The sequence below is a fragment of the Andrographis paniculata genome, unplaced genomic scaffold, assembly GCF_009805555.1.
Source record: "Andrographis paniculata isolate CXL003 unplaced genomic scaffold, ASM980555v1 Contig79END, whole genome shotgun sequence".
Lineage (NCBI taxonomy): Eukaryota > Viridiplantae > Streptophyta > Magnoliopsida > Lamiales > Acanthaceae > Andrographis > Andrographis paniculata.
Genome location: NW_026137616.1, coordinates 2,960,382 through 2,974,897, shown reverse-complemented (window position 1 = coordinate 2,974,897; position 14,516 = coordinate 2,960,382). Strand labels below are relative to the sequence as shown.

At 32.3% G+C, this 14,516-nt stretch overlaps 2 protein-coding genes and 1 long non-coding RNA gene across 5 annotated transcripts; 2 read left to right on the top strand and 1 right to left on the bottom strand.

Moving 5' to 3' along the window:
- Positions 1-4,814: 4,814 nt before the first annotated feature.
- LOC127240215 (cytosolic sulfotransferase 5-like) lies at positions 4,815-6,262 on the top strand. The gene has a single exon (XM_051258763.1). The coding sequence runs from the start codon at positions 4,956-4,958 to the stop codon at positions 6,009-6,011; it is 1,056 nt and encodes a 351-aa protein (XP_051114720.1). The 5' UTR covers positions 4,815-4,955; the 3' UTR covers positions 6,012-6,262.
- A 59-nt stretch (positions 6,263-6,321) lies between these two features.
- LOC127240226 (uncharacterized) lies at positions 6,322-9,415 on the bottom strand. Of its 2 annotated transcripts, none has more exons than XR_007836315.1 (3): positions 9,209-9,415; positions 9,022-9,141; positions 6,322-7,910 (listed from the first exon to the last, which is right to left on the bottom strand). It is a non-coding gene; the product is annotated as an uncharacterized LOC127240226 (long non-coding RNA). The 2 variants fall into 2 exon arrangements; XR_007836314.1 differs by having other exon boundaries at positions 6,322-7,907.
- Positions 9,416-10,234: 819 nt separating this feature from the next.
- On the top strand, positions 10,235-13,624 carry LOC127240220 (E3 ubiquitin-protein ligase At3g02290-like). Of its 2 annotated transcripts, none has more exons than XM_051258776.1 (5): positions 10,235-10,392; positions 10,903-11,317; positions 11,830-12,262; positions 12,585-12,694; positions 13,284-13,624. In XM_051258776.1, exons 2-5 carry the CDS (start codon positions 11,201-11,203, stop codon positions 13,308-13,310), a joined length of 687 nt encoding a protein of 228 aa, XP_051114733.1. In that variant the 5' UTR covers positions 10,235-10,392; positions 10,903-11,200; the 3' UTR covers positions 13,311-13,624. The 2 variants fall into 2 exon arrangements, with proteins under 2 accessions (XP_051114733.1, XP_051114732.1); XM_051258775.1 differs by having other exon boundaries at positions 10,239-10,392; positions 10,909-11,317.
- The last annotated feature ends 892 nt before the right edge of the window (positions 13,625-14,516 follow it).

Here is a 14,516-nt window from a genome sequence, read left to right as displayed (position 1 = left end):
AAAGTAAAATTCAAAGATATAGAAAATATCCTTAAACTTGATTAATTAGTGCCTGAGATTAGGAATCTCTAAACACTGTATGGTACAGAAAATAAACTGGAAAATAAAAGACTGAAATTTAAAGTGGTGATCCCCAAATCTGACTTTGCTTTGTTGAAGTTGATTGAAGATACCTTGCCAAATGATGATCCAAATCCTTAAATATTCCCTGGGAAACCGTACTGAAAACTGTCACCCGAACGGTTACAACGTCTCCTTCTCAACCGTCTTCCAACCTTTCTCATGCTGACACGTGTCCCCAGCAGACCAAAATTCCCTATATTTCACTCCTTGAGCCGACCACAGACCTTCCGCTCTTTTGGCCCGACTTCGTCCTTCGTCCGACCTACTTCTTCGCCCGACCCCACTTGGGCCGACCTCCATATCAACTGCCCCCTGTCTTTGATCAAAGGCCTCCGCGTTTGTCCAACTCCTCCTTCTATCCGACCTACAGTTTACCCGACCTGCGGATATCCCATCTCGACGACTTTCCGTATCGAGGACCTTCCGACTTGAAAACCTTCCGACTCATCGTCTTTCCGTCTTGCGGACCTCCCGACCTGAAGACCTTCCGACTTGAGGTCTTTCCGTCTTGCGGACCTCCCGACCTGAAGACCTTCCGACTTGAGGTCTTTCCGTCTTGATGGCCCCCCGACCTGAAGACCTTCCGACCTGAGGTCTTTCCGTCCTGAGGACCTACCGACCTAAGAACCTTCCGTCCTGAGGTCTTTCCGTCCTGAGGACCTACCGACCAAAGAACCTTCCGTCCTGAGGTCTTTCCGCCTTGAAGACTTCCCGACCTGAAAACCTTCCGACTTGAGGTCCTTCCGTCTTGAGGACCTACCGACCTGAGGTCCTTCCGTCCTGATGACCTTCCGACTTGAGGACCTACCGACCTGAAGACTTTCCTTAGTAATAAACCTATTTTCCTTGATTTCCTCATGGTGCCCTTCAGTCAGTTCAATCAACTCTATTGCCAGGCCCACTATTCTTTTTACCTTGGGCTTTTAACCTAATTCTAAATTTCGTACGTAACAAAAGTATAATTAGTAAGTAATTAAGAAATATATTAGTAAAAATAATTATAATTCAATAAAAATAATTATAAATTAAGATAACTGAATAGTATAATTAAGATTAAAAAAAATTAAAATTAAAATTTTAAAATATGATTAAAAAATGTATAATCAATTTTCCAAACAAGGAAAAGACGGAGGAAAATAAAAAATAGGAACAAATTAGGTGAAATGGAGTGAGTAATATTTAGTACTTTTTCTTGTTAGAAACATAAATTTATAATTTCTTTTTAATTAAAAATTTTTAACCTAAAATAGTCCAAAATACAAACATATATATACCTATGGTTGTGTTTGGTTTCAAGGTTTTATTATTTTTCATTATTATTATTATTATTAATTATTATTATTATTATTATTTTATTTTATTTTAATTTTTTTTTTTTTTTTTTTTTTTTTATGTATATTTATAGGAATGTCTCACCTATTTGCAATAATTTGACTTGTATTTAAAATTTGATGCCCACTAAGATCTTGATTACTCCATAAATTCATGCATGCGGAAGGACTATTGTAGCCCTTAGTAGCCTTAGGGAAGGCATACATTTATTACTTTTCTTATTTTTATTTTTTTTTCCATTGAAAATTTTGAAATTCAATGGGTAAATACTTTTATTATAACAACATTTATTTATTATTATTATTAATTAAAAAAAATTAATGAATCAATTAAAGAGTATGTTTACTTCAAAAAATCATTTAAATAATTCTAAAAAATTGAGAATATATATATGAATAATTTAATACATAATAGTAATGTAATTATTGTAATGTAAATAAATAATGAATATAATAATAAATTTTGATAAAGTATTTGAAGTAAGAATAAGTGTTATGAAATTGATTTTTTATTTTTATTTTTAAAATAATATCAATTTAAATTTGATATATAATTTTTAACTGCGAGACAACTTTCACTTATGTTGAATATAATCTTGGATGATGATTTTCTTCTTGAAGGTATACTTTTTAATTTATTATTATTATTACACCATCCGTCCCATAAAGAAGTATCTATTTTTTTTTGCACGTAATTTTAGAAATATTAGTATTATATTGGGATATAGTAGGAATATAATAGAAATTACTAAAATAACTTTATTAGTATGTGTGATATAAAGGTAATGACATTTGTGTAATATATATTGTAAGTTGTAAGGGTATTTGTAATGTTAGGTAGATAATACAATTACTAAAACGAAATGGATACTTTGTTATGAGACAGACTAAAATGAAAAAATGGATATTTTGTTATGAGACGGAGGGAGTATTATTATTATTTAACCAATACATATATCAATTTGGAATCAAATTCGAGACCTAGTTTTTAAATAAAAATGTCTCACCATTTAATTTACAAAAATTTAAAGATATATATTTCTTGATTTACCATACTTTTTTATTTTCAATTAATGTTCCTATTGTTAGTAAATTAGTGCTTAATTATCCTCATTATTCCTTTAAGTTAAGGGAAACTATATGTTGTATATATAGTCTTTCACTTCCTCCTTCACTCATATTTATTCTTATATAGTTATTCTAATGTCAATTTGGATAGTAAATATCCTACCGGCTATCGACACAATTGGGTATTGTTTCTTTTTGGGTAACTTGCTTATTTTTTGGCATAACAAAAAGTAATACGTCGTTGTTTATTCTAGCACTGAGTATGAGTACCGTGCCCCGTTGGGGGTGTAAATCTAAGTTATAAATTGAAAATTTTGAAGAAAAATTATAAATTTCACATAAACTCCTCTGATATGTGACTATTCGGAGAAAATTCAAAAAATAAATCTGTGGACTCAATCCAAAGCGGATAATATCATACTATTATTGAGTTGACTCATTTTGTAACATGCCATAACGGATGCTATATTTAAATTGTTGTGTTGTGTTGGCTATTAACTGATCTCGATGTGTCTCAGACTTTTCTCACAAGTCTTCTTTATTTACGGTAATAAAAGTGCTATTTATTAGCTTGTTGATGCCTTTATCAAATTCCATTTTCCACTCCCTTGCCAACTCAAATTAGTCTCAACGAATTCGGCTTAAGTTTAAGATGTACAATATACTCTCCATAACTTATATGCATGTATTTGTGATTTATGTATTTGATTTGTGTTAGGATATATATATATATATATATTTCATTCGCTATAAATGTGATTAATATTGAGTTTTCCAAAATGACATGAACAATATAATAAATTTATGTTTATTTGGCATAATTAAATTGTATTTCAGCATTCTTTTACAAGATTCAACCCGAAATAAGGGCAAACTTATAATTATGTGCATCGGCGGCGGTTACAGTGTTTAATTTTAAAATTCAGCACCGTGTTGACAAACAACACACCGTGTGCTGACAGACAACACACGATATTACTACAACAGCACACCGTGTGCTGATAGACAACACACGATATTACTACAGACAACACACCGTATGTATTACTTTTAGCACACTGTTATACAACGCATTTGTAATTATAAACAAACAATACATATCGTTATTATACACATCATATATTGTATATCCTAAGATTGTGTATTATTTGCATGTATTAGGAGTGCTGATTTTTTTTTCAATTCAAAGCTATAATTGTTCTCATGTGTATCATGTATTAATAAATACTTTAAAAGGAAAAAAATTACAAAAACTGTTTTCAACATTCTTTCTATATTATGCAATTTAAAGCTGAGAGAGATAAGTAATTATCACTAAAAAGGCATTATTCTAAAAAATAAATAAATAAAACCATATCCAATGTATATATTGGGTTTAAATATGTTCTCAAACAATTGTAAATATTTAAGGAATTTTTAAAACAATAAAAATACATTAACAAATAGGTATATATATATGTGATGTAAATGTAATATTTTATATAGAATTTTATCTTTTTATAATATTTTTTTAAATAAATACTTAATATTATAATTTTTTTTATAAAAAATTCTTCAATGAATAGCGATATAATACTTTGAAGATATATAGTGTATTTTTATTTTTTTTTTTCCAACTAAATTTCTAGTAAGATATGTTTCAAATTTTGCATGTCACACGTAATTAGCCCAAATCATGTGTGACATATTAAAAAAAAATGTACAGACAAAAAAAAAAATTAATATATATATATATTACTTTCACCATTCAATTTTATACTCAAACATGTATGTCAAGCAGGCACACTTTTATGAAAATAAGTAATAATTTATAATTTTTGTTTTTCTATAGTTGAAAAATACAGACAATATAATTTCTCACTAAAGAGATAATTAAAATTATTTCTTTATAATATAAAGAAGAAAGTGATAGTAGATTTGTGCAACAAAAGTGTTATGCTATATATATTTAAAAATAATAATAATAATAATAAATAAAATAAAATAAAACAAAACAAAAGTGTTATGCTATATATATTTAAAAATAATAATAATAATAATAAATAAAATAAAATAAAACAAAACAAAAGTGTTATGCTATATATATTTAAAAATAATAATAATAATAAATAAAATAAAATAAAACAAAACAAAAGTGTTATGCTATATATATTTAAAAGAATAAAATTATTCTCCCGTAATTCATATAATGAGCTCAGCTCGAACACCTCATCTTTGTATGCATACACTGGTAAATAACTAACTAAATAAATAAGACACCCATAACCTACCAACCCACCCACCCAACCTCCAAATCTTCTCACCAAAGAACCTCTAGAAATAAATCCTCTACATAATATAAAGTACCACACTCCTCTCTCTCTCTCTCTCTCTCTCTCTCTTATATACACACAGTTATACATACCCACTATATATATATATATCATATGCAATATGCATATGTCCATACAATACGGTGAGATGAGTTCTTCTGTAGCTGCCATGGAAGAACCAGAAGAAGAACAACAACAAAAAGATGCAACTAACACAAACACAAATATAATCCCATACTCCTCAAGGCAGAAATGGTGCATCACTGAGTACCTCTACAGCTACAATGGCTTCTGGTTCCTCCTCCCCTACCTCGAAGCCACTCTAAGACTTCTCCACAACACCAACAATGGCACCCTCAATCTCCACTCCCATGACGTCATCCTCGCCTCCTTCCCCAAGACTGGAACCACTTGGCTCAAAGCCCTTCTCCACACCATCATCCACAGACCCCAACCCCACCCCCACCCCCCTACCCTCCTCACCACCACCCACCCCCACAACCTCGTCAGGTCCATGGAAACAGACCTCTTCCTCCTAGATCACCATCAAGATCCCACCACACAGCTGATTCAGGGTCCTGGTGGTACCAGGATCATGGCTACCCACCTACCCCACCAGATAATTGGTGGTGCACTCACTTCATCCGGCTGCAAAGTGGTGTATGTAACAAGAAACCCTAAGGATGCCCTTATTTCACTCTGGCATTTTGTCAACAAATCACCCATGTTCGAGGTGGATCCATGGGATTGGGACACTGCTGTGGACCAATTCTGCGAAGGGTCTGTCCCATTTGGGCCATACTATGATCATGTCTTGAAGTATAGAGAGGAAAGCATTAGGAGGCCTGATAAGGTCCTGTTTGTGACGTACGAGGATCTCAAGGAGGACACCAAGAAACATGTTGCAAGAATTGCTGATTTCTTGGGATGCCCTCTTGAGAGAGAGGGTGAGGCTGAGGAAATTGTGAAGCTCTGCAGCTTGGAGACACTGAGAAGCTTAGAGGTGAACCAGTCCAAGGAAATACCCTATGGAGGGTTCCCTATCCCCTTCGACTCATTCTTTAGAAAGGGTCAAGTTGGGGACTACAAGAACTACCTTACTCACACTATGGTTGGGAAGATTGATGATCTTACAAGAAATATGTTTTATCAAAGGGGTTTTGAATATGGGATTTAGTTTTTATTATTGTACATTGTTGTTACAATTGTTGTTGCTTTTTCTTATGTTTCTTGTTTGGAATTGGAATAATGGTGGGTGGGGGTGAAATGGAATCAACTATCCCTTAGCTTCCAAGAAATTTTTAATAATACTTGTTGTTATAGTGTTTTCATGTTATGTTATGTATGGAATTGATAATGTTTTTAAGTGTAATGTTTTTTTTATTATTATTATTTTTTTTTTAAATAGAGCTATGGGGTTCAAAATGATTAGTGTGGTTGATTGTCTTCCTTCCAACCCACAATACATATTTTTCTAGTAACATGGGTTCTGTGTTTTTTTTTTTTTTTTTTTTTTTTTTTAGTTTATCTATTATATAATATTATATTTTTATATTATAATATCATTTTTTTATATAAAATGTTAAATTTAATAATTATTTCATAAAAAAAAATTAAATCAAAATACAAAACAAACAAGGTGAACAGGGCCTTTCACATAAATATACTAACATATTATGAAATATCTCTTTTCAACATACGGTCCTTTACTAGACATAAATTTTTACAATCCAAAAGAATTTATCTATATAAAGTTACACCACCCCATCTACTAAATATAAAATATTATTATTATTATTTAATAAACAAACAAGCAGTAAATATAACTATTATTTGAGAGAGAAGGAAGTATATTGTACATACATAAATACAAATATATACAATTTCTATGAATCAATTTTAGAAAAAAAAATAAAAAAAATCCCTGCCTAGATGTAAAATGGTGTAGGAGCAATTAGAGTGAAATAAATATGGAAGAGATGCCCCTATCATTACCATAGAGGCTGCCATTCAATTGTTCTAACAAGCTAAGAGGAAACAGCAATAAAGAAAAGAAAAAAAAAGTGTAACTATTTAAAAGTGAGCAACAAAATAGTTTCAAATATGGTTGTTGTTAATTTCATTTCGTCTCTTTAACTTATGGACACATTAACAGACTATTATGTTCGGCAGGGAATTTATCCAAAATGGTTGGTAGGTTCTCACGTTATAAAAAACTTATTGGCGCGTGTTACAAAGAGAGTGGTGGGATAAATACATACTTCCTTTGTGTATCTATCTGTGTCCTACAGCAAATCTATCAAGTATTTCTTGCTTGGCACAATAAAAAATGATGCAGAGTTTTCTTTCCTATCTTATAGGCATGGGATCGTCGGCCCCATCTGCCCAGCCCCCTTCCTAGCCCTCTCTAATACACACTTTGTATATATACACAAACACAATGTGTATATATCACATATATATACATATAGTGTATATATATATATATCACTTTGTGTGAGGAGCGTGGAGAGGCTGGGTAAAAGAAGGGGCTGACGATCCCATGCCTATCCTGTTTAAGTTCTTCTTCTTCTGATATTATTCAGTCACAAGTTGTAGTTACAGGTGGTATAAACTATGAAGTACAGAGTCTTAGATAAGGGTATGGCCAAATGCAGCAGCCGAATTATTAATGATGTAGAATATAGGTGCTTTTCCCCACTATCAACTCTATTAAAGTGTACCAGAAGTAGAGAGTTACCACTATCTAAGAGTGTAGCTATTATAGTGGGCAAATGTCATTTATGTTTCAATAGTAAAAAGCCAATCAAGAACATAATAAATTTGGTGGAGTAAAGATTAAGAAAGATACCTCCTTTGTAGGCTGGCTCTCCATATAGATATTATATCCGCACCTTTTATGGCTGATTCTTGGTAAAGCTCCTCCCCAGAACCTTAATGGCCAATAACATGAATGGTCTTGGCCTTGGGAGTGTCCCCAAGACTCAAGCAACTGAGTTTGAGACATTTGGCAATCTTCATTATGTCTTTGAGCATTTTGACAGCAGATATTATTTTTTCTTGCTCAGCTCAGCTGCTACATTTAGGCAGTAACTGAAGTGTTAGGAGTTTATGAAGAAGCTATGAACAAATGGAAATTTTCAAACTTGAAGTGATGTATGAATGAAAGTTAAAAACACCTACAACATGTAAATGAACAGCATAATTTAAGTGAAAATTCAGGAAAATATCACAACAAAATAAATTGAGAAAATAAATAGAAGAATTTGAAAATACACACAGACAAAGTGCACAAAATGAATTCTGCTACACATAGTTGTAAATGGCAAACACAAGGCCTGTGCCATGCCATGGTCCATGGCTCACAGAGAGCACTATAACTATTGATATATTATTTTAAATATACATAATACACATAATATATATATATGTGCAATTAATATATTAACATATATTCAACAAACAAAAGTAATCATTCATGTATCCTATAAAATAATATGTAGAGCATAGAACTAATAAAACAACTTTAAAATGCTTACCCTAATCAACCCTAGTAACAAGCACAATAGCAAAATATGTATACAATGATCACAATTCACAACTGTGAATGCTCGTACAAGAATTTAGAGCTGAAAATGAAGGCTGGAGTTGTATCATGCCCAACTTTACAAAATAAGGTTCACAATTCTACCACTACAGAAAGTTACATTTGCTTCTTTGCAACTATCTTAAGCTAACTGAAGTAACTACCAACATTGTGTGACCTGATGAAGATATCAACGAACAGGCAGACACGATACAAAGAATTAGAGACATTACAATCAACAAAAAGAACGGCTGAACGACAAGGCCTTTGCACAACAAAAGGGAATGAACTGGTGGATCTAAGATTATTTTTCACAGGTGACACAATATTATATAGTACATATATTGGAGAAATATACAACGGCCATGATTATTTCGAAACATTATTACTTTATATATATATTATATCATCAAAGCATAACCACACATCAGTTTAATAGACAAAATTTAGTGAATAATTGCAGCATCAGAAAAAAACTAAATTGAGCAATCCAAATTCCAGAAGACTAAATTGATTTATTCAAGCCCTAATTGGCAGCTAACAATTGCTATTACACTTTCAATATCAGCTGGCTAAGCGCTTTCGATGTAAAATACCTAACCTAGTTTGTGAATTCCAATTGACGATCTCATGGATCCGACTTCCTTCAAGACGGAAAAGAACTTCAAATTCTCATGCACCTTTCTTGAAAGAGATCAGACAAATGTCACTTTATCTTCCCCTGCAGATTTTCTACCTCAAAAAAAGCGTTGTTCAAATTTCCAATAATATAATACTGAAGATCTCACCTTCACCTTCACCTTCACCTTCACCTTCACCTTCAAAAAGGCCATGCTATCACAGAAAAATCACACCCGAACATGATTGCGAACCAAACTCACCATCTCCAAAACAATCCAACAAATAACATCGCCGGCACTACACGATTGCAGGCCTTCATGCAGGAAAAACTTCCCGGGGGATGATCGAGCGGAACGATTCCCGCCATCGCCTCATGCCCTAGAGAAGTACGAAAATGGCCCCAAGTTAGTTATCCTACTAAAATGGGCCTTCAGGCCCAATTATCCCCATATATATAAAGCCCAGCCCAATTCATCTTATGATATCTATAATTTTAAAATAAAAATTATTGAAACACATTGCACAAGTAACACACTCATCAAATAACAACTAATCTTATCCCACAGCTTAGTGTTACTTTTCCGTTGAACCTAGCCGGAGGTGCCCAAGTCATATATAAAAAGAAATGTTTTCGAAATCAATGGTTCATATTTTCGGATTAGTTCAAATAGAAAATCTTATAAATTTTGAATTTTTGAATCGGTTAGGATATATATACTAAAAATCCGAATTAATTCGAAATTCAAAATATAATATTTTAATATAAATAAAAATTTAAAAATTAATAATTATATTTTAATATACTTATTTTTATTTATTGTGTCTATTTAATATTATAAAACAATTATAAAAATATAAAATTGAAATTGAAATTGAAATTGAAATTTTAAAAAATAATAATAATAAAAAAAGAAGTTAAATTTGGGATGATTTTGGATATTTCAGTTTAGTTTGGACTTTCTATTTCGGATTTTCTGATATCTAATTTCAGATTTTGATTTGGTATTGATTTTTATAAAAAATTCGAATTTTCGGATGCCTAAAAAAAAAATGTTTACTTTATTTATTTATAGAAAAATAAATTTGAACCATTCCTCCTCCGAGAAAAAGCGTGGGGCCTTTGAAAACACGCTTTCTCGTTTCACCTTATGCGTCTTTTCTAAATTGAATTAGTCCAAAAGTTTCCTCATATATTCTGTGTATTTATTTATTTATTATAAAGAATGAAAGAAAAAGGATTATGTAGAGAATTATGACAAGGGACGGATTTGGGGAAGCGCACGATATCCAAAACGTCTGACATCGGAATTCCCGGTTGTTGTTGCGGCAGAATCGTCCAGCTGCGTGATCGGTAAATCTGTGTTTTGTATATTTGTTTGTGTTTTATTGCTGATTGCTGATTTTTTTTATTGTTTGTCGGAGAAATTTCTTCCTTTTTTTTTCATCGGATGATATGTAGGCTGCTATCCGCGGTTGTTTTGTTCGCCTGGATATTGTTTCTAGGGTTTTAGTAATCGGTGCTGGTTGAAGTCTGTTGTTGATCGTCAACTTGCTTGGTTTAGAAGATAATGGAAAGGATTAGCACTGTTCGTGACTAATTGATTTTATTTATTTTTGAATTTTGGTTTTTGTTTTTGTTTTTGTTTGTTTGTTGATTTATGATGCATTGTTGCATCTGCTGCAGCTTGATTATTCTGTTAAGGTTTTTCTAGAACACAAAATTTTAGGGATTTTGCCATTATCTCACAGTGAGCGCGCCACATGTTATGTATGTGTGTTTTTCGTTGTGTGTGTGATTTTTTTTTTTTTTTTTCAGTTTGTTATTTGTCTGTGATTTTACAACTTTCTGGTTTTTGTAAAGCTGCAGGTGATTGCACATTGGTTGAGCTGTTGTGTCAATCTACAAAGCCACATTTAGGAGTTTTTTCTTGTGGAGGGAGGCTGCCGGTTTTTGAAGTTACTTCAGCTTCAGCTGGCTTGAAATCCTCTCTCTCTCTCTCTCTCTCTCTCTCTCTCTCTCTCTCTCTCTCTCGTCATAATCAAGTTATCATCTGGATACGAGAGTTTGTCTCTTGTTGTTTTGGTGATTGCATTCTGGTTTGTTGCCTGATATTGAGTGGAGAAGACTGAGAGATTGAGGTGGAATTGGCATTGGAAACATGGGCTCTGCGTGTTGCTGTCTGAGGGGTGAATGGGAAGATTATACTAATCCTAATAGTACAATTTACCGGAACTGCATATGCCTTAATTACTTCTTGCGAAACTTCGTACATGTGGTATTCTTCTTGCCTGTTTTATTTTACTGTTGTGAGTTGTGACTATATAAGATTTTCTTGCATACTAGCTCTCACAAAATCATGTTCTTTATTGTTACGCAATCCAGGTCTCTCAGTGAAAAAACTTCAAAACTGACATTATCTAAAAAAGAACTCTGGCATGACTCTCTTTAAGATTGACTATGTTATGATTGTTCTTTCGGATTTGGAATTTGATTGCTTTTGGAGTTTTCTATTATGAACCACCATGGTCATTCTTGTTTTCATCGTTTTCATTTTCATGTTCGGGTTGTATTGCTATTCCACATTGTCATTAACTTATGAGTCTTGGATAGATAGATTGGTAAATGCGTTGAATGTTCATTTAAATCAATTGCGTTTGCTCTCATGTAGACTAGCTATGCTGCCTGAAGATTATAACTAGGATTGTTAGTTATAGCCATCAGCTTTTTCAAAAAGTATTCATTATTATGTCCAAATTTGACAATCAGTTTTGATTGTGTTTGCTGCAGTATACGTCACTTTTTAACAGAGAAGATCGTTCCTTACCTTCACCAACTCAGGGTACAACAGCTTTGAGTTCTATAGCATCGATTGATGATTCCATACCTGATACATATCGCTCTCCTCCAAGACCTCTTCCTTATGATGCCGATCCAAGATATTTCCGCCTTCAGCGTGATGGTCTGGTCTCTAGTAGTGGAAAAGGGTCTAGTCAGAATCTAAATGAGGAAACTGAACCGCTAAGAGGAAGTGAAGTAAACCAAGAAGAATCAGGGCTAGCGACTAACAAAAGCAAATGGAATGATATTACATATGAAGAAGGTTCCAAAGAACATAATTCTAAGTCATCAATAAAGCCATCAACAGACAACCCTGCCAGAGGATTTGCTCATATTTATACTTGCTCTGATGATGAAGATGTCTGCCCTACGTGTCTTGAAGGTACCTTTTTTGCAATTTTATTATACATCACTCTGCATTTAATGCTGTTAGACATTAGACTTAGAAGTTTAAGTATTTCCACACATTCTTTGATAGTTTTTTGCAGATATCAATAATTTTCCATCCTTTTTAGTTCAATGCATTGATCTTGTTTTTTCTTTTTGGGCCCCTTTGTGATGATCTGCTGTGCAGATATCATTTAATTGTGTTCATTTTTCTCAGCTTATGCATAAAAATATATGACAGCATTATTGACAAGGTTGTTTTGTCCAAACATTTGAAAATTGCTTCATGTTTTCTTTCTTTATTTATTTTTTGGCAGAATACAGCACAGAAAACCCAAAGATTATTACAAAGTGTGCTCACCATTTCCATCTTGGTTGTATATATGAGTGGATGGAAAGAAGCGATACATGCCCAGTTTGTGGCAAGGTAACATTCTCGATTTTTCCATGATATCCCTGCCATTCTTTTGTGTATTAGCAATATCCATTTGAATGGTTATTAAATTGTTGCCGACTTTCTTATTTTGTTTTTAAAAGTGAGATTATGATTCAAATATGGCCAACTTTCTTCATGTGGTTTCATTCAAATTATGCAACTGTCCTTTTGGGGACGAGCCCAAATTAAAAATAGATATTTTAACTAGAATAGAAAAATCTGTCTGCTACTGTGAATTACAATATTTATCTTCAGCATCTCTTAGATTGTTTATCTGAACCCACAGACAACGTAAGAAATATTGTCAATCATCCTATATTGGACATATTATCACAATAATATATTTCCGTTATGTCTGCCGGATGATTTAACTCTAAAGTTTTTACGCTCAACAATTGTTGGTGGCTTTGCATATTAATGTATTACTTCTTTTATGTATGCTGCAGTCAATATTAACGGTAAGTCGCAAATGTGATAATATCTGGGCTTCCAACTTGATACAATAATTTGTTTTACTTGAGTTGCATAGCCCTCTCGTGGCTTGAATCTATCTAAAATGTTGTTATTTTTGGTTTTCCAGCTGATGGACTTTGACGAGACAACTTGATGCATCAAGCAACATTTTTCGTCGTCGATGAAAACTGAAACCAACCGAGAACAGAACAGCTGGCCCAAACTGTAAGTCATTGTACATAATAACCATCCATGAATATTTTCTGCCGTTGTGGTAATATTATTTGCAATAGCATTTTACTTTGCAAATCCTTCCGGAAAATTTTTCGATTTTATGTGAAGTAGAAATGATCTATTCATTTCCTGTTTTTGGTTCAAGGATTTTAGAAGGAAAAAAAAAAGAAGGGAAAATAGTGTGGATGTAAGTTAAGTGTGAGAAATATGGGTTCTTTGTGTGTTTTAATTTTATTATTATTTGTGTTTTTTGTCATGATTTCAGGTGAAATATATAGTGAAATGGTAGTTGGAATGTAACGTTTATTTAAAAAGAAGAAGAAAAAATGAATAGTAACAAATAGGTAAAAAAACACAAGAAAACAAGTACATGTGTATTTTCTCGTATTAATAATAATAAAAAGGAAAATGTATTGAATAAAATGGTGGGTGTTTTCAGAACAATATTTTGATGTTATTATTAATAAATGTGTAATTATTTTTAATCGTTGCAACTATTATAAATGATCAGATGTTCTTTGGCAGGATTGGTTATCATTTTGTTCCCCTGATAAAAATATATATAGGTAGTATATATGATATATATATATATATACACAGAAAACTTATTATTCCCTCCGTCCCATTGAAAGATTGCCATTATTTATTTTTGTCTATCTCCAAAACAAGGTTATCATTTCCTAATTTAGTAATTGTATTACCTATTTAACATAATAAATACCCTTTCAACTTACACTATATTACACAAATGTCGTTACTTTTATATTACACAATACTAATAGGGGCATTTTCGTCTTTTTCACTACAATTCATTACAATATTAATATTCAAAAATCTACGTGCAAAAAGTAAAGGGCAACCTTGCACCGGGACGGAGGAGAGGGAGTATATGAATTGAACGTGTATAATTAATTAAGGTCTAGATCTATGCAATCCATTTCAACTTAGTCCATATTAGAATTTATATAATCGAGGCTTGAGCTCTCATCTTATGCCCTCGGGTATTATACTCTCACTTCCATTCAATACAATAGATTTGTTTATTATTTTTGTTCGTTTTAAAACAATAGTTTTATTTTCATAAATAATTATATCACTATAAAATTACTCTTACTCTTTTGTTATT

What these genes read in the sequence shown, in the direction of transcription:
- LOC127240215 (XM_051258763.1), top strand. Translation starts at nt 4,956, where the DNA reads ATGCATATGTCCATACAATACGGTGAGATGAGTTCTTCTGTAGCTGCC.
- LOC127240220 (XM_051258776.1), top strand. Translation starts at nt 11,201, where the DNA reads ATGGGCTCTGCGTGTTGCTGTCTGAGGGGTGAATGGGAAGATTATACT. An exon ending in TGCGAAACTTCGTACATGTG is followed by an intron (nt 11,318 to 11,829) that starts GTATTCTTCTTG and finishes TGTTTGCTGCAG; the next exon opens with TATACGTCACTTTTTAACAG. An exon ending in CTGCCCTACGTGTCTTGAAG is followed by an intron (nt 12,263 to 12,584) that starts GTACCTTTTTTG and finishes ATTTTTTGGCAG; the next exon opens with AATACAGCACAGAAAACCCA.